Source organism: Diadema antillarum, unplaced genomic scaffold (assembly GCF_040938485.1).
Source record: "Diadema antillarum isolate AM-2024a unplaced genomic scaffold, OU_Dant_1.0 scf00000128, whole genome shotgun sequence".
NCBI lineage: Eukaryota > Metazoa > Echinodermata > Echinoidea > Diadematoida > Diadematidae > Diadema > Diadema antillarum.
In genome coordinates, this window is record NW_027271017.1 from 4,531,302 (window position 1) to 4,551,805 (window position 20,504).

At 40.6% G+C, this 20,504-nt stretch overlaps 1 protein-coding gene across 1 annotated transcript in view; it reads left to right on the forward strand.

Moving 5' to 3' along the window:
• LOC139720496 (rho guanine nucleotide exchange factor 11-like) overlaps positions 1–20,504 on the forward strand; it is a 219,763-nt gene that overhangs the window by 156,965 nt on the left and 42,294 nt on the right. The window contains exons 13-17 of the mRNA XM_071631850.1: positions 2,302–2,541; positions 8,265–8,393; positions 9,640–9,834; positions 18,291–18,398; positions 18,940–19,038. Of these exons, the coding sequence (XP_071487951.1) occupies positions 2,302–2,541; positions 8,265–8,393; positions 9,640–9,834; positions 18,291–18,398; positions 18,940–19,038 (771 nt within the window). The remainder of the gene's footprint in view (positions 1–2,301; positions 2,542–8,264; positions 8,394–9,639; positions 9,835–18,290; positions 18,399–18,939; positions 19,039–20,504) is intronic.

Genomic DNA, 20,504 nt, shown 5'->3' on the forward strand with positions numbered 1-20,504 from the left:
CAGGCTTCGAACAACGTTTGGTTCTGCCAATAGTCCCTTTCTGTTCGAATTGATGACTGAATGTGACTCGGTCGAGAGGACCTTGGGAGAGCTACATACATACACTGGATACCATGGCCAGCGCATGCGCACACAAACATCTTATCCGTTCATGGATTTGAAATTTGTGTGCATGTGATGTGTTCGCATGCACTGGCTGTAGTATTCAGTGTACTGTATGTAGCTCTCCTAAGGTCCTGTCGACCGAGTCACATTCAGTCATCAATTCGAACAGAAAGGGACTATAGGCAGAACCAAACGTTGCCCGAAGCCTGTTTTCAATACTTCAAGTTAATTGGTAAGTCTTCAAATTGAAGAATTTATGGGATTTTAAGTTGACATTTACCCTGCGATACTAAATCTGTCATGATCCTGAATGCTACAATGCGAAGCCCGATTACGCTATGCGTATGGGACTGCTGGTCGCTATGCGTATGGGGCTGCTGATCGCAGTTAATTGCATGATTACTAAGACATGAGAGCACTTTGGGGCGAGTAAGTCTCACAGTGTTAGTTATATGAAAGGTACTTTAACCTGAAACACAAACTAAGACAAGGAAATTCAAGGACACTTTTGAGGTACCAAAACTTTTTATTATCTTTAAAGTCGAATCTGCAGCCACCCACCCTCATCAAAGCAGCTACTTGATGTGCAATCATTTTTTTAAATGCAGTATTAATTATCGAGTGTGTTCAGGTAATGGAGCGATGTCACCCATTAGTGATTCCTTTGATCAAATCACTTCCGGACCTTTTTTTTTTTTTTTCACTATGTTTTTGGTGTGTTGTTTGATTATGTTTGTTTGTTTGTTTGTTTGTTCTCCCTTGAGAGCATTTCCATGAAATTCTTGTTGCCATCTTCAGCTTTGTGAGATTGACATTTCTCACTTTATCAGGCAGTGTCTTCCCATTAGGGGTCAGAGGTCAATGCTCTCATTTATGTCAAAGGTCAATGCTGTCATTTTGTGTCAAAGGTCAAAGCGCTCATTTATGTTGGAGGTCAATGCTCTCATTTTGTGTCAAAGGTCAATGCTCTCATTTGGGTCAAAGGTCAAAGCTCTCATTTGTGTCAGAGGTCAATGCTCTCCTTTATGTCAAAGGTCAAAGCTCTCATTTGTGTCAGAGGTCAATGCTCTCATTTTGTGTCAGAGGTCAAAGCTCTAATTTTGTAAATGGTACCAGAAGAGAAACGCTATTAGTTTTATCACTTGTAAAATATTAAGCACTCTTCATCCCTTGCAAATGTAAATCAAATCTTGGTCATAGGTAGTCTTTGTCCAAGGCCCCACCATTTTAGTGATTACGAGAGGAGCAAGCAGGGGGTTGGTATGCAAAACTAGTCAAGCTGCCAGCTAGAGCCAAGGCCCAGCAAGAGGGCCTTCAAAGATCACTGTCCGAATCTTCTAAACTTTCACCTTTGACTTATGGCATTTCGCTGCCAGCATAATAGTAAAAATCGCAGTAGTTTACCAGAGCGCTCTCCAAAGAAGCTTGTGCGTACATGTTTTGCCACTGGTCGCTGATGAAAGAATCGAGCAATTTCATTGGTCAAAGTGACTAACTGAATTATTCAGTTGGAGTCGTGTGCAGGTTAGGCTTTCCCATGATCGTGGATCATAATCAGAATCGCAGATCTCAAACGGCTCTTTCGCTGAGGCACTTGGCTGTAGCTTGCTACATATAACTCTTCCTTCATGAATGTCTGGGCTGACAATAATTTGAGGGCTTTTTGAAATAACGCTAGATCATGAGGAAATATGACCTTGACAAGTGACTCTCTGTGACCTTGACACTTCTTAGAGATATTACGAGCATTCCAGAGAATAATAGGAATCTGTGAGGAATTATATCATTTCTCAATTTTTAAAAAAATGAATTGTGGGATATTGGAATAAATATGATGTTACCCATGCTGTCATGGTGGCAGTGTTTATCCTCTGGAACAAAGTTTGGATGAAATTGGGAGGGTTGTCCGAAACAGGGAAGTGGAATTTTGTGGCAGTTTAAGATTGGATGGATATTTCCATCAGAAAAAAGTGCGGGTTTGTTTTGAGGCCATGGTTCTCTGGAACTTGTGTGTGTGTACTTTTTCTAATGGAGAAAGTGACCAAAAATGGACGGAAATAAAATTAGTGAGATGGGAAGGAAAAGTTGCTGGTGAAGTGTTGCCAGCTATGCTCATTATGATAATGATTAATCTTTATCTTGTCACCCTTCTCCTCCCCTCCTCTTGCCCACACCCCCCCGCCCTTCCAAAAAAAGTTATCCCACGGAATCCAGCACACGAGGCAGCGCAGCAGTCCGGAGACGTACAACCTCCCCGACCACAACTCGCCGTCCTTCCTGCGATCGGTCAGCGCCGGGCTCAAGCGCAACAACTCGGACGCCCAGTGCAAGGAGTCGTCGGCCAGGCAGAAGTTCAGGGACCGGGGCAGCTCCGGCACCACTGTCCAGCCGCTGGACCGTAACACCAAGCGAAAGGAGCTGGAGGCGATAGGAAGGGTATTGGAATTCCCCTGAATTTATTATATATATATATTTTTTAAAGAACAATGTCACCCAAACGTGTGTGTTGAGTGAATGCAGCAATATCAGTGGAGCGCATCAGTGAAGTTTGAAGGAAATTGAACAATCCTTTCAAAAGTTCTGAATTTTTTAAGGTTTCATTACAGCTTTGGCTGGATGAGAAGGCTACTACAGTCATGATGTCATATATACATGTATGTATGTACAAGGCTATAAAGAAGCCCTAAAGAAAATTCCACAATCTTTTTTTTTTTTTGGGGGGGGGGGGATAAAAAGTAAAAATTCACTCAAAGGATGTCATAAGATTTACAGTGTACCTCACAGGAAAGCTTGGCATTTTCTGTCCACATTTGCTTACTGCATGTCTATCAAAAACACTTTAGTTGTATGGCTTTGAAACACAGGGTGTTTGCCAAAAGCGCGGATGCGTCGCAGTCTCAGAATAATGTGGCACACATAGAATTCGTCATGAATTAGGGGAGAGAAAATACGAAAGTTTACTTCCCCCCCCCCCCCTCATCTTTCCAGACATGGTTTATTTCTGTAACAGTGAGTGGTATTAAAAAGAATGTCCTCAAATCAGCATGGAAAATAAATTCAGAAATTGAAAGTTTCACATGTTTTAGCCAAACAGACACATTCATCTCAACCACAGTTTGCAAATTAGAAGAAAAAAAAAATTAGAAAAAAAAAATTATTACCTCAGAATTCTGTCATCAGCTTGTGCACAAATATTTATCAAAGCCTTGTTTTTAGTCAGTTATGCAACTGCAATCTCTTTCCTCCTAGGAGTCATCTCTGATAGTTTTATTATAGGACCACCGCAGTTTGATGCACATGTGATACAACTTGTAGCGGTTTGATGGTGCATGTTCTTTATATACTGTAAAAGTAGTTCCTTTCGCGTACAGATACTTTCGCGCTTTCCATCGGTGCCATTTTTTGCGCGTGTGTTTAAATTTGCGGTCGGCAAAATCTGTGAATTCACAGTCGGCAAAAACTGTTTTATTTTACACAAGAAAACCCAAACTTTAATCCAATTATTCTTTTATTCATCAAATAGAAATTAAAATTAAATGCAGGCTTTCCGAAAATCCCATCTCTCGAGTACTTAATAACGTGCTTGTACCTACATTGCGCGGTATCGCTGTGTGTGTTAACCATCAATACACTCCATGCGCGGAATCTTCGTGTGTGCATGTGCGCAATAGCGTTGTAATAAGCAGCGAGTTCAAAACATTTTCGTGTGATGTTAAATTCGCGGTTCAACCTCAAAGTGCAAAAATAAAACCACCGCGAAAGAAACCACTTTTACAGTAGGGAATTTAGGGAAGATTTTTGTTACTGACTGTGAAACGATTGAAGTGGTGAGTATGCATTCAGCTGCAATGTGCATACTGGTTTGTGGTTGCAATTGATAGGATCGTTTCATGAAATCTGCAAAGTATGTAAACTCTCATATTAAACTCTCCCGCTTTTATGTTTTGTGGAGAAATCTCTTCTGTTCCGTGGTCTGAATTCAATATTTTTGAGCCAACTTGGACCTGGTGTGGCTTTACACCAAAACCGCATCCATTATCAAATGACAAGTATGTAGTAGCAAGATGGCCGTCGTCTCTGAAATAGAGATCCCTCGTTAGTGCTTTTTCGAAACTCTCAAGTCCATTTTGCATCCATCATTCTTGGTTGATGAGCAGTGCTAAATTGTCAGCCATACACACTTGTAGCATCCCTTTGAGGATGGACTGAAATTGAAAGTCATTATAAGCCTCGATAATGGTCATGCCCTGGAGTTGGAATCTATTATTGGCCGCTAGTGGCATTAATGCCAGGTGTCAGTTCGATAGCGGCGATCTGGTTTTCCGCAACACTTTTTTTTTCATTAGCAAGGAAAGGAGGAAGTGTAGTGTGTTTAAAACATGATATCCTAGAGTCTTTAGTCTTCAGATTTGAATTAACTTGGATTAGTCATAGTCAGCTGTATTTGAAATAACTTGCCTTCATCACCCACCCGATTACATGACAACCTGTGTAATTTTTGTGTGTGCGTGATAGTTCTTACGTATTCCAGTGTCAAACTTTCACCACATTCTCTAGAACGCATCTTTCTGCTTTCTATGCGTGCACTGCCACAGTCGAGCCTCTCTCTGGCCACTTTGGTTTTTTGTCTCGCCTGTATAGTGGAAGCGAGACAAGCGTCACTTCTCCGTTGCCGTATGTGGCGGTATGGTCGTCAACAATTTAGTGTGCTCTCAATAAACTTTCCACAACTTGGAGCTATGACCACTTAAAGTCGGACAATCGTAAGCCCTGCTGGTATGTTATTTTGTAAACTCCCGAATGAACGAAGTTTGTGCATGCAATTGCGCAATGCCAGACTGCAGTGCTATATCCATAAACGTGTGGGACAATGCTGCCACTGAGACACGTGTGTGTGTGTGTGTGTGTGTGTGTGTGTATGCATCATACACAAACATTGTGACCGCGAGCTGCGGTGATTGGAGGAGAGAGACCAGAAGACGTGTGGCTCTTTTGGCCTTTCTTCATGAGCATGCGCACTGAGAGTGTGCGTCCGTTTGGAAGCTCTCGGGTATCGGACAGCCATTTTGGGTCAGGTGATTTTGAATCTCAGTGGTGTTTGCTGACCCATTGAACCAGCGTTAAATTCTCATTCGGGGTCACTACATTTGATACAGAATGGGGGGAGGCAGCGTGTTGCGTTCATCTCTGTGTCGCACAGACCACTCGCCACGATTTTAAGGCTTTAACTTGCACCACAGGTACACATGTACAGTACATCACCGAGAAATGTTGGCCAAGGTAGAATATGGATGAAGTGATAAGGCCTAAGGTCAAAGGTCAATGGATTTTGTACTCAACAAGCACTGTTCTGTATCGTTGTGTACTCTCAGTTGCTCAATTTGATTCCATCACAAAATTAAGAAGTTTTATGCAGATTGCGAAGTTTAAATTAGGCAGTACATGTTGTTATGTGGGAAATCAGATATCATCACAATCTGTCCATTGTGTAGCAGAATGTTTTTTTTTTTGCAGGAATATAAAAGAAGAAAAGTGGTTGGGGTAGAATCATGGGGTACAGTGTATCTATAGAAGATGAATAGATTTGGTGAGGGAAGAAAATTGAGGAAAAACAGAGATAGGCTTAGCAGATGGGTTTAGAGATTGAGAAGAGAAAGAAAGAGATAGAGCAAAAAAAGAAAAAGAAAAAGAAAGAAAAGAGACTTGCTGACAGTTCTAGGCTGCGCTTATCTAAAAATTTTCTGAGGCAGAATCACAATCCTAAACGCGTTTGAGGCATTTTCAGGGGTTAGATAAATGTAACCTTGTTTTCTAACGCATGGAGAAACGCAGTTTTAAAACACCCTTTAAAGTGCGTTTTGAAACACGTTTGAGACCCACGATCGCCGTTCTTTGAGTAGATAAACGCAATGCTGTTTTGAAATGCGTTTATATCTCAAGGTCAAATCCCAGCTGTTTCGGTTGTGCTGTCCACCCGTTATATGTGTGTCGCCTGATGAGGCATGTTTGGTGGTATGCAGTTGACCTTTACTTCCCGGGTCAAACAGCACACAGCAGCTACGCAGTGACACCATTCGAATCGCGATTGTAGATTTTGTATGATGGGTAGATAATGGATGCGGCACCCTAAGAATCGCATTTCAAACCACGTTTGCAAATTACGTTTCCAAACACATGATTGAAACATGAATTCTCTCTCTCAAGTTAGTTAAAACATTGACCTAGTTGTAGGTCCATGGATAAACGCAGCCCTAGATTGCTGTGGGTTAGACCTGACAAAAAAATGCCGAAAACAAGAACAAGGGACCTTTGGTGCAGAGAGGGAAGCCGGTGAGATGCTGGAATGAGCCAGGTGATGAGACTGTTACCATGGAAACAGAAGCTTCTCATTGTGGTCTCTGCGTTGTCCAGGGACACTCTTGTTACAACGGGGGTGCTAACTAGCATCTGGAGAACTCTGTGAGGATCAGGGAAAGCACCAGTGTGGATTGTTGATTTTCTCTAAAAGAGATGTTTACCACCTAAGATCTTTTTTGTGCAATGTAAGAGGAAAACTTATAGATGGAGGGTCGTTTAGATATCATGCCCTCCATCCCTGACGTAACAAGAGAACCTGTGCCTGATGTAGCGGTATATAACGGGGACCTCAAGATTCAGCAATCAATAAAGGAGTGAGGAGTCAGTAACTGTGTCATCCTTACGAAAATTTATGACCAGGCTCGATTACATCATGTCACCAGAAAGGACCCGTACTTATACTCACATGTTAGCCACTAAAAGACCTGATTAATACGTGGTGAAGAAAGTTTGTGTCCCGCGAAAAAACAGTCTACGTCGTTTGGGAACCATCCTTAAAGGTAGGGAATCCCATTTGCATGCCTTAAATGAAGAGTTGTATAAATTACAGTGGTATGTTGAAGAGAGTATCATTTTAAAAACTCCCATAAAGTATTGAAAGTGGAGGGTTACATTTAGTACATTTTTATTGACCGTTAGATTTTGAATTGAATTTGTTTCGGGGCTCACCGTAAATTCCGGCACATTGCTAGGCTACCTTTGCAGACCCATGCACTGCATGTGTGTCCATCATGTATATTTTGTTAAGAAAGTTCATCAAAACTTACAAACGTTTCTATATACATTCTTGCCACACACTCTATATGTTATTTACATCAGCTCTCATACTTTTAGATTTGTGTTTATAGATAAAAAATATACAGAAAACTGCAACAAAAAGGCTTAAGTGTGGCTGACACACAGAACTACTGAGTAGTTGAGTTTTGTGCATTATTCAAATTGTAGATAACTGTTGACTTCCAAATTTCTCAGCAGTGGCCTATAAACAAGTCCCCTGTAGGTTTCATATCTAATGTTTTTGCTGCATTTTGGGAGGTCTGTAAAAGGTATCCCCTACCTTTAAGCATGTATCTGTGGCAGAAGTGGAGAGCAAAGAAACGTGGAGCACATCGGGTGGTATGTCGCACGGTATCTCTGAATCTTAGAGGCTCTGAATGACAAGTTGCTGAGATCTTGAGCATTGCACAGCACACTCGCTTTAGCCCGTACAGCTAGCACCAAATGCTGAACAAACTCGGAATGTCATGAAAATGCATCATACAGCTGTAATACAGCTGTAGCAGGTGTCGGGAGCACCAAATTATTATACTTGTTTGTTTGTTTGTTTTTTGAAACTAACTCAAATTTTTTGGGCTTAGTCTGATTACACAAGAATGATTACTGCACTGACAAATACGAAAATTGAAAAAGAAGAGGGAAAAGAGGAGAAGAAGATGAATAAAGAAAGGAATACACCTAAGATGAATATGATGACTACAGTGTGTGATTCATGATCGATCAGGTGATAGGCTTTTCTTTCTCCAGGTCACGTGATATTAATGTGCGTCTTAAGCTCTGGACATTCTTGCATTCCAGAGAAGTTCCACAGATCTCACAGCGCTGGAGTCTCTGAGGGGAAATTGCAATTTTTTTCCCCTCAGGAGGGCAATTTTGCCTCGATCGCTGTGCCCCTCACCTGCGATATAGAGAAGGAATATTGAAAGAACTGAGAGATGTCAATGATGTGATAGTGAGTTTGCCATGACAACAAATAATCTCTCACACTCTTTTAAAATGTTTTCTCTTTTGCGATGAAATCCCAGGTCAAGTCATTACCGGGAGACACGTTGGAGGGCGACTACGACGATCTGGACACCTCCTTCAGCGGGGCCTCGTCACCGGGTGTGGTCCACGGCATGGAGACCGTCACCCCCATGGAAGGGGTAGAAGAGGTCAGTTATGCAGTCCCCCCCTCCCCCCCCCCCCCCCCCCCTCCGTGATGATGAAATGGCAGGGATGCCAGTATGTTTTGTTTTTTTTTTTATGAAATTTTCATTATAAAGAAGTCAAAATTCAGGTCCCCAAATTGTAATCATATGAGTTTTATGGTGCAGAATTCCCTTTTGTTATAACAAAGTTTTTGATATACCGAAGGAAATCCAATCGACACTTGCCCGAGTATACTCGGGACTCATCTTCGACGGGTTAATAGCCCATCAAGTTTTTGGGGAATTTTGCCGCTGAAATTTGTGTTGAAATCAATACTTCTCAAATTTAACCTTGCCGTGAAAAAAGGTTAGATGGAACCGGTTTTGTTTCTTCATTAAAAGATTATGAGAAAAAAAAATTGTCAATTGGAGACAGAAATATTAGCCTTACTTTTCTTAAATTTGTTGCCATTTTATGGGTTGCATATAAATTTTTATTTTTTTTTTGGAAGGTACAGTTGTAGTTAGCATCAAAAGACTCAATTCCTTTGAGTTGGCAACCATCTCGTATGCTTACATGTGTGTATGTATACATGTATGCGACGGGATAGGAATTGCATATTGTTTCAAAAATGTACTCTGTACAGTATTAAGTTGGTCTTCTGATTGTGAAGCATGCCCGCAAGCTGTTAGAGAATTGTTGGAGTTGCCAGTCTGTAGACTGTGAAGATGCCTGTTAAAGCGTAGGGCATTATTGCGGCACTGTCGGTAGTGTGTTCCTTTGCTCGTACTTGTGTATTCCTTCAAAAAAATAATAACAAAGATGGTTTTCAACATTCACACAAATGGTTGCAGTATTTTTAGAGTGCCAATTTGTTGACCGTGAAGATACTCGTTATTGAGGCACTGTTGGTAGTTTGTGTCGTGAGTCATACCTGTGTATTCCTTTAAAAAACTACAGTTTTAAGTATGCGCACAAATTTTTTGCGGTATTGTTAGAGTCGCTGACTTGTTGACCGTGCAGATGCCTGTTAAATGAATAGAGCATTATTGCGGCTCTGTTGGTATTGTGTTCCTTGGCTTATACATGTACCAGTGTATTCCTTTTTTTTTTTTTTAATGGTTTTCAGCACGCGTACAGATTGTTGCGGTATCGTTAGAGTGATGATTTTGTTGACCATGCAGACGCATGTTAAAAGAATAGAGCATCATTGTGGCACTGTTGGTAGTGTGTTCACTGACTCACACCCGTGTGTATTCCCTTCAGCAGGCAAGGTTGGTGCAGGACCCCGTAGTCTCGGCCCAGCTGCAGACGGCCACCGTGGACACCGTGGAGCTGTGCAGCCCGCCCACCTTGGCGGCCGAAGTCCACTCGGTCCCCGCCCCCAGCCAGAGCCACAGCCAGAGCCAGAGCGCCAAGATCATGTGCATGGATGAGGACGACTTCCAGTCCGACAACGAGGCGGTGAGTTTGACTCCGTCCGTCGCGCTGCACGGCTTTGCTGCCGAAACGTTGCCAGCAGCCGTTAAACAAGAGCTGTTCTGGCTCATGTTGGTAGACCCTAGACAGATGTCGTATTCTAGTACCATCGTATCTTCTAAATGTTCCTTTGTGTCTTGCAGCCTCTAGTATGATCTGTTTTTAAGGGATATAACACCACTGTGTATTTAGCACCACCTAAAAGTAGCATAGACTACAGGTTTGTACGTACACCAACCTTACACCTGCTGCGCTTCTGAACCAAATCCATCGTGTACTGCGTACACCATATATTTTACAGTTGTTGATATTTCGCTTTTCAAATCTTGCGAAACAATTTCACAAGTGGATATATCTTGATGATGGAGGAGCCACAGCAGTGAGATATTATTCAAATATTCTTATGTTTAACAAAGCAGTTTGCGATCAAACATCTTTAGCTATTGCATTTGTATAACAGGGAGCATTATTTTGGTCTGAATGTACAAGATCACAGACTTAGCACAGAGAATACTACTGTGAAATGTGTGTTGTATACAGTATGTATACCCAGGTTTAATCGATGACATACAGGTTCTTACCGCATTGGGTCTGAAGAATGCCATTAAAGGGCATTGTAAACTGTCCATCGCCATCAGTGTATAACGGCTTTCTGCATCTCAGAGAGAAAAGTTGATCCATTCATGTGGCAATGAACAGAACTATAATCAATCATCAAAACCTGGTTACTCTGTCGTAAACCGGTTTGCAGTGGTTGTCAGTTAGGATAATCACAGTCGCCGTGGAGCTAGCCACGAAGTAACCAAACGGCTACGATCCGTGGAAACTGCGATGAATACAATTTACAGTGACTGCAGACATTGCACAGGACCCTGGAAGGAGGTTAGAGCTGAATTGCAATTCTACCCTTCTGCCACTAAAACATGAGTGATTCCATCATACAACCTGTGAAAGCGCATTTTACAAGGAACACATGTCTTGTATTAAACATGAGGACCAGAGCAGCGTGCTCTCTTTCGACAAATTTTTGGATGACGTCACAGCACTCTTCACCTTAAAAAATTTTGTCACTTTATTCCAAATAAGCAATTTGATTTCTTGAGAGAATGATTAACTCCATCAAACATTAATGCACTGTTGATGCTGCTTTTGTCCTCAAAACTTCTGTATCATTTCGCTTCCAGTCATAGTCAGAACGGTTGTTTCTGTTCAGCACTTGTAGTCACAGAAAGTCTAGTGATTAGGGAGTGAGCTTCTAGATCTAGTTTAGTGCCATCCATCCTATGATTTTTGTCACAGTTACGTTGTGTCACCTGTAAGATGGTTCCATAAGGCTTCATTAGATAACATACAGTTGGCTCTCCTTCGTTCCCCTTTGGCACTCACTCATTCACTCTAGATCTGAGTTGCAGTCCCCTGTAAAATTTCACTGCTGCTCAGTGTTTTACTGACAGTTTGTTGGATCAGTTTATATATTTTTTTTTTTGTCTCTGAGCCAAAATTGTCTTTTTGAAAAGTATCTTTTTCATTAAGAAGATCAACTACCCTTGAATTTGATGCTTTCACCCTGAAACAGCTACACAACATGTGTGCCAAGGAGCGACCCTTATCAGGACAGTAGCTCGATGTAACTGAAAGAAATAATGGAAATAGAAAAATGTGTTACCTGTCAGTATTACCGTTCTCTTTCAAAATTCTAGGTGGTGGCAGTTGCCAGTAATGTACGTTACATAGCATTTTTTCGTATGTTTCCTTTAGGAAATGTAAGAATATTTATCCATACAAAAAAAAAATGGAGCTTGGTGCAAACAAAACCAACAAACGTTGACTTTCTTTTTTTTTTCTCCCGAGGCCAACCTCAATATTGAGATATTTTTTTTTCTGTTCTTTTTTTTTTCCTTAAGCAAGATTTGCTGCCAGAATATTGCAAGGATTTGTGTTTTATTTTTTGTAAGTAACATACGATATTAAAAGATCTAACATTTCTGGAATGTTAAATCCGTTGCAGTTATGTCGGTGACACATATGACAGAAAGTTTGCAGAATACTTGGGAGTCATAAAAGTCAGGTATAGTCCTGGTCTTGTTGGACATTTTGAGCAATATGCCATTCTTCATTGGAGGGTAGAGTTCAACCTTGTTGTTCGATCTTTTAATCCTCAGGATTACACATTGATAATAGGGGTTTTTTTCGGTGTTTTCATAAATGTCACTCTTTTTTTTTTTCATTTTTAAGATTTTATAAGCTAAAAGATAGGTTTTAATGATAATTCTCTGTGTTTTGAAATCCCAGGTAACTGCAATTGCTCCAGAAGTAAGTCCAAAATGTAATGATAGCTTTTCTTGTTGTGCATTGAATCCCGCCTCCCCTACCCCCGAAAAAAAGATCATTTATCAAGTTTGCCCAGAAAAAGTTAAAGAAATTTGCATTTGCCTCGGAATTGATGTGTCTCCTAAACCGTGTGTGATCCAAGCTTCAGAATGCTTTCTTTTATTGATATTATCTCTTTTTGTGATTATTAAACTCACTATCTCTGCTTGTCATTCTCTGCCGTTGTTGTCATTGTCGTTGAAGCACTTGTAAATGTTAAAGGCACGCAGACCTTCGATTCAAGGGGGCGCTGTTGTGTGGTGTGTGGATCGCCGCCATCTCCATTACGAAAATCGGCAATGTATTAAAGTTAGTCAACTGCCAAAGTAGATCGTGGATGCGTTTTGCGTGTGCTGTCTTTTGTGCGAGTTTGATTGTCATTAAGAGTAATTGCTGTCCAAATTATAAAGCACATGTATAATACAGTGGCCGCATGAAGAGACTGAACTGAGCTTGCCATTATTTCAACCATTTTTAACATACTCATCCTACGAATTGGTTTTAATTGGACGTTCGGAATAAGACAGATGCGTAAACATTGTAATAGCTTCATGTTGTCGATCTGCATGCCATTCAACAGCGCCCTCTTTAGTCCTTGGTTCCTGTGCCTTTAAAAGGCACAGTCGTCACAGTGTTGTTCTGTCACATGTTTCTGTGCACACGTCTTGTTGCATCTGTGGTTTGCACCAAGTTGTAAGGGCTGCACATGAGTTGATATCATAGCAATATTTGCATTGCTTGTATCATTTTTTTTCCCCAGTGTTGTGATTTATTTATTTATTTATGTATTATTATTTCTTACTTTTTTTGTCGGGGGGGGGGGGACTGTTAAATTTCTAGTGTGTTTCCTTACTTTATTCATGTTGTCTAATACTAGGTAGAGCAACATCAGAACTGAATAGTAAAACTTTTTGTTGTGTATCTGGATGAAAAATGAAGAAAGCTGTGGAATATTCAAGGAGAAGTTTCCCCAAGTATACATGTGGCTTGAGTGAATGTAGCATTGTAAGTAGAACCCGTCAGTGAAAATTTGAAGAAAATCAGATAATATCTTAAAAAGTTACGAATATTTAAAGTTTCGTTGCTGCCATTACGAATAACAAGACTTCAGCAGTTTGTGACGTCACAGCAGAATAACAATATAAAGAAAATACAGAAGAGAATCCCTGAAAATTTAATTTTTCTTGTATAATGAAAAAGCAATTGATGTACATGTACCTCTTTCAGAAAGCAGGGGGAGTAATATTACCCTTAGTACAAGTCAAAGGAATATGTACTTTTCCCCTTTTCCAAACACTGCATGTGTGGGGGGCGTTCACTGTTTGTTGAAAAGGTCTGAATAAGCATGAACGTTATGGAAAATACAATTTCTAGAACATTTTTACTCGCAAGAACAAGATTCTTTTCGTGATAATTTTGACAGATGTGATGCCTTAGGTGTTTGCAGTCTTTCATATTTTAAAGGCATTTTCAATTTTTATTGGCATTTCTGCCCTGCCAGTGGCATTTCCCCCCTTCTTGATAATGAAGCCAATTCTTGCTTGAAAACCCCAATATGATGATGACGTGGCCAGTTTCTTTGCAAGTGGAGTTGTTGAGTTGTGATTACTTGATTTAAAGTCTTACCCTTTTGTAACTTGATTGTGTGTTGATCTACAATGTACAGTGTACATGTATATGACAGAGTGATTTATTATTCATATCAAATGTGAAAGATGATCAATGTGGGTCAATTTACAAGTACGAAATCTTATTGATTCTTTCGTGGATGTGAGATGTAATGGCTTTGTTGTGATAGATTTTCTGTTAAGGAAATCAAAACAAGCCCCCCAAAAATGGTTTCCACAAAGCATGCTTCTATTAAAATAGAAAATTAAGCTTATATTCTATTTCTCTACAGCAAAAAAATATTTACAAAACAAAATTTTCACATTTTGGAGCCGATGGCCTTTTTCACGGCATGAAATTTTCACAAATTGCCACTGGCATCCAAGAAAAAAATACATACTCAACAAAAACATAATCTTCATCCGTGCAAAAAAAAAGAAGAAAAAAAAATGGAACATGGCTTTGTTGATTGCTTTGTTGAATGTTTTAGTTTTAAAGGTGAAAAAGTGGTCGTACATTGTATTTGCAGACTTAGGTCGGGAATAGTGAAATAAGTTAAACATATAGAGGACTCTACTCTTATGGAATCTCACCTTCTTCTGATACATTGTATGTGTTGTGTACATTACACAATTGTGTATGGCACACTTTCTTTGCTATAAGATGTCTTCAAAAAAAAATGAAAAGAATATAAATGAATCCATGTTTCACACATTCACTGCCAAAATGTGCAAATGGTACATGTACAAATGTATGGTTACTTTTTTTTTTATGTATCTCTATCCATCGCAAAAAGAATGATCATGATGCAAAGATTATATTGTAGCCACTAAAAGCAGATATACATGTATAAAGCTGTGATCAGTCATGTGGAAGCGGAATGTACTATTGCGCTTTAAAATCTCATTATCAGACTTGGCATCATTCGGTCCTAATGGCGGCTCACTGTCTGTCACTGCATGGAATTCTCACCAGTTTGCTGGAATCAGTCTCATAAAAATGATGCGGGATTCACGAAAAAGACGTTTATTTTATATCCAGCTTTGTGGAGACATTATGGTCATAATTACTGTATTAAGGAGACATAACAACCCTAAGGAGACATTTTGTGTCTCCGTAACATTTTCAACTATATGATATCCCATTCACTTGCATGCTTTACTGCTGACATTGCTTGGTATACAACGTCTCCCAAAAGCTGGATCCAGAGTTATATATGAGCTGTGACGCGAGAAAAGGGCCCTTAGCCCTGCCGCGCACAAACGCCATAAAATGGCGCGGAAGTTGACAAAGCAATACGGGCAAACAAGGATCAACTAGCTACATGTGTAGCTGCGCGCGAATGCATATAGGCGCATCAAAAAAGTAGCATTATTTGGGCAAAACATGCTTTTTTAAATGCAATAATTGAGGCATTTAGGAGTGGAATTTCAGAAAACAGTTTGCATATCTAAATACATCAGAGTTCATTCTACAATATGGTGGTAAAAACTCAATTTTGGTATTTTATGGCCTAAGGGCCCTTTTCTCGCATCACGGCCCATATCATATATTTATCTAATTTATATGTGCAAATATACATTATATTTTTTTTTCTCAGTACTCTTCACTTGCACTGTCTCTTGTAGCCTCCACACTGAAAAAAAAAACCTTCCCCTCATATTTCAAGTATATTTATCCTAAAAACTTGTATTTCATGCAATATATAGCTATCTGAAATATGTACATATATGTTTCATCTGCCTGTACATGGTGAGAATCACAGTACATAAAGTAGAAATTTATTTGTTGACGTATACTGTACGCAGGCCTACTTTAAGGATTGGTAATAATCTGTTTAGTGAGAGGGAATAGCGACTATGAAGATGTACTTTCAGCTTCAGTTACATTTAAGCATTGAAAAAGGAAATAGGAAAACTTTATTTCACTTCAGCATGCTTCATGCAATTCACAGGAAGTGAAACATATCAAAGGGACTTTCTGTGAGAATATCATCCTGCACTGGTTGTGGTTGTACAGTATTGTAGGATAAAAATCTGTGGGTCTTTTATTATTTCTCAAATGGTGCCGAAACAAGTTTTACAGCCGCAGCCAATATCAGGTAATTGCCCATCTATGGTGATTTTGTTTTTGTTGAGCATGGCGAGGTTTTTGACGTTGTGCATGAATGAACATCTGAAAACCATGATTTGGAGCTCAGATACATACAGTAGTTGTTTAAAATTTGCTCCGTGGGCAATTCAGATTTTGAAGGCGGAAATGTATCCAAATTTTGTCTTGTAAGCCAACTGAGTTCAGATAGTCTTTGTGCACAGAAGCAATGGATGTTTATTTTGTGCATGTGGGTTTGATTTTAAAGACACCTTCATGAGTGTAGATTGCAGCATCTTCGTGTAAGATGCTGTTACGTCGTGCTTGTTTAAAAGGCATTTTGTCTTGCGAGCTGAGAAAAAGACATGACGACCTCAAGATACTGTACCTCAATGGCCATCACAGACAATTTGGAGCTTTTGCAGTGGCAACGTTAGATTCTGCAAATTTTGGCAATTGGTATGGTTACGAGTTTGACACCCTGCATTCCCTGCGAATCTTCAGTGGCATTGTGAAACACGATATATTTGCGGCATGAAATTTTCACGAATTTTGAGCCGACAGCCTTTTTTGTGAAAGAAATCTTCGCGAAATGCCACTGGGGTTCAATGCATATAGTGTAGACAAGAACTTTTGTGGGCATTTTAATTTTGCGATTCTTTTCACTTGCAAAATTTGCAAAATCAAAATGCACGCAAACATTCCTCGTTTTACAGTAGTCGGCCAAAGAACAATAGCTTCATAGAAGAAGCATGGACAGGAATGTGACATCATGCACTCGTGCGCACTTGAAAAATTTAAGGCTCTGCTTGAGTTCCAGCATTGTGCATTTGGAAAAACGCTTCCAGTAAGGCACAATTGTCCGAAGAGTTTGGTACCGTCAGGGTGGGTTGCTACCTGTGTCGCACAGCTCGCTGCGTTGCCCTGCAAAAACTCCCTATGTGAATGTGATGTGCGAGCACTTTCCGTAAAGATTCACTCTTGGGTGATTAGTGACCGGGGTGAGGCTGCCGGTACTCCTCGAGATGCGTAGGCCTACAACGTAATTATTTCGCTTGCTGTGTTGGGTATTTGTGCTGCGTGTCATTTAAAAATCAGACCGTCATTCATAAAGAATTGACATATCAAGAAATACCATGCAGCATTTTAGAAAAATTATCATAGAGCTGTCAAGCGTACCTGATACTTCAGGATGCTCCCTGAGAAAAGAAAAAAAAACCACACAAACAAACAAACAAATGAACAAATCAAGAATTATTTTTGTACATTGTGACAATAAGGATCTAAAACTGTCCCTGATTTGGTTTGCACATTTTTGCCCATAGAGATGCTATGTATTACACACCAGTACCTCCCCAACTGTCCAATGGAACCTCCTTAAATTTGATATGTTGAGTTTGGCAGCCCTGTATGTAGGGTGAGAAATCTTCAAGATGCCCATCAATGACATTGTTCAATACCACCATCGGGAATATGTGTGCATTTGTAGGTTCACCGGTTGCTTTGTTATCAAGACACCTGACATCCCCCTGAAAAAAACAAAAACAGAAACCAGAATCATCAACATTGCTGGAGCCAGCATCATGTATTATATCTGCTTTTTGTAGGTTCACATGTTGCTTCTGTATCAAATTGTATAGCACCCCCCCCCCCCATAAAAAAAGAGAAAAAGATGAAAAAGATAAAGAAGAAAGAAAAATATGACAATAGCTGTACAGATTTTAAATGTTGTCATTTTTTTTCCATGCTTCAATACCTACATTTGCACATTGGGCATATTTTGATGTAAACATGTATTGCTGCCTCTCCCCCCCCCCCCCCCCACATTGTTACTCTTATGATGCAGGATACCAGATAAGAAAGATATGAATTTCAATTTTTTGTAGTAGAACAAAGTTAAGAGGTAAATTTCAGAAGAATGGTCAGACAACAGTTTGTGCATGATGTTTTTCTGAGCCAGGCAACAGTATGATTGGAGACTAATGCATTGATATTGATCGCGATGACTGTATTGTTTGTGATGCTCTTGAAGACTGAAAAGTTGAATTGTTTTTGTTCTTAGTTTATATTATACTAGGAACATTGTAATGCTGTATAACGCATATCAAAATATGAAATATATATGTAGTATCTCAAGTTTAAATTATAGTAAGTCAATTACAGTTAGCCTTCATTTCATTGTGTTCAGATATCAAAATACAACGTACAAAGTGTACCATGTACAAAAAATGAGTACCCTGTAAACGAATGAATTTATCACATTCTTGAATTGCACACTACACAATGGACACATTCCTTACTTGAATAATGCACATATTCTAGTCTCACTTCCAGGCGGTGACTGTATATATTTTTTTGGTTCTGATTTACAGTTTGACGAGCACGGGCCGTTCAACGAGCTGGAGCAGCTGGAGAAAAAACCGGCCCACATGGCCGTCTTTCTCCATTACCTGATCTCAAATAATGACCCTTCAAGTTTGGTGAGGTCCCATCTTTTGTGTTATTTTATCTTATTATGTGAGGTCCCTGTTACCTTGTGGATTCAAGCTCAAGTCAAACTTGTCAAATACTCTGCAGCGTTGCCAACTGTAACTTTTGTGCAGTTTTTTTTTTTTTCATCTTGAAATGAAAATATTGTTTTCCCAAAAATTGTACTATCACAGTGCTGATCGCGTCAAACTTACGGACGCGTTACCTATAAAACACGTAGTTACAGAAGAGGAAAAGACCTTTTTTTCCCTCACCAGAAACATGCCTTTCAACCGTTAGAACACGCCTTTCAACCGTTACAACACGCCTTTCTAGTAGAACACGCCTTTCAACCGTTACAACACGCCTTTCAACCGTTAGAACACTATTATGCTGTTTTTGAGGCCGACATCCCTGCTTTTCCCATTGAACCCTTTGTGTGTGCCTCTATCACATGGTAAGACTGCTACATGTACATCATTCATTATTGGTATGACTAGTATCTGTTTTCTGCTAAACCTTATCTCCCGCCCATTCCCCTTGCCCCGGCAGTTCTTCTACCTAGTAACGGATTCCTACGCCAGCGGTAACCTGAAGGAGATGAAGAAATGGGCTTACGACATTTTCTCCACGTTCATGGGAAGCCAAGGGGTGAGTGGTGGTTTCCAGGGAGCCGTGAATCTCTTTTGCTTGTATCCATGGCGATATTGTTGTCTGTTGCATATATTTTGCTGAACCAATTTTTAGCTCACCTGAGCCAAAGGCTCAAGTGAGCTATTGCGATCGCCCTTCGTCCGTCGTGCGTCGTGCGTCGTGCGTCGTGCGTCGTGCGTCGTCCGTCGTCCGTCGTGCGTCGTGCGTAAACTTTTTACATTTTCATCTTCTTCTTGAAAACCCCAAGACCGATTTTCATCAAACTTGGCAGGTAGCATCCCTAGGGGGTTAGGAACTCAATTTGTTAAAATGGGCACCATGCCCCACCCAGGGGGCCCCCAGGGGGGCCCAAACCCCCCAAAATTAAGGAATCTGTAAAAATCTTCTTCTCTAGAACCAGAAGTGATAGAGCTAAGTTAATACTATGAGTTAGTACATTGATGACTGTAGTTTCAAGTTTGTTCATGGCAGAATCAGGGGTGCCCCCCTTGGGACCCAGGGGAGGGGGGTGGGGAAGGGTTCTAATGGGGCCTAAATTGTACATTTTCATCTTCTTCTTGAGAACCCCATGACCCATTTTCACCAAACTTGGCAGGTAGCATCCCTAGGGGGTTAGGAACTCAATTTGTTAAAATGGGCACCATGCCCCTCCTAGGGGGCCCCCAGGGGGCCCAAACCCCCCAAAATTAAGGAATCCGCAAAAATCTTCTTCTCTAGAACCAGAAGTGATAGAGCTAAGTTAATACTATGAGTTAGTACATTGATGACTGTAGTTTCAAGTTTGTTCATGGCAGAATCAGGGGTGCCCCCCTTGGGACCCAGGGGAGGGGGTGAGGAGGGGTCCTAATGGGGCCTAAATTGTACATTTTTATCTTCTTCTTGAAAACCCCATGACCCATTTTCACCAAACTTGGCAGGTAGCATCCCTAGGGGGTTAGGATCTCAATTTGTTAAAATGGGCACCATGCCCAACCCAGGGGGCCCCCAGGGGTCCCAAACCCCCCAAATGAAGGAATCTTTATAAATCTCTAGAATCAGAAGTTATAGAGCTGAGATAATATCATGAGTGAGTACATTAATGACTGTAGTTTCAAGTTTGTTCATAGGAGATCCAGGGGTGCCCCTCTTGGGTAGGGGGGGGGGGTGGTTGGAAGGGTCCAAATGGGGGCCTGAATTGTACATTTTCATCTTCTTCCTGAAAACCTCATGATGGATTTTTGTCAAACTTGGCAGGTAGCATCCCTAGGGGGTCAGGATCTCAATTTATCAAAATGGGCACCATGCCCCACCCAGAGGGCCCCAGGGGGCCCCAATCCCCCCAAATTAAGGAATCTTAAAAAAATTGGGCCCTTATTGTACATTTTCATCTTCTACTTGAGAATGCCTGGTCAAATTTTAATTTAGATTAGTGACTGCGTGAAAGGTGAACTTGCGATACTCAGGTGAGCGCTAGACCCGCGGGT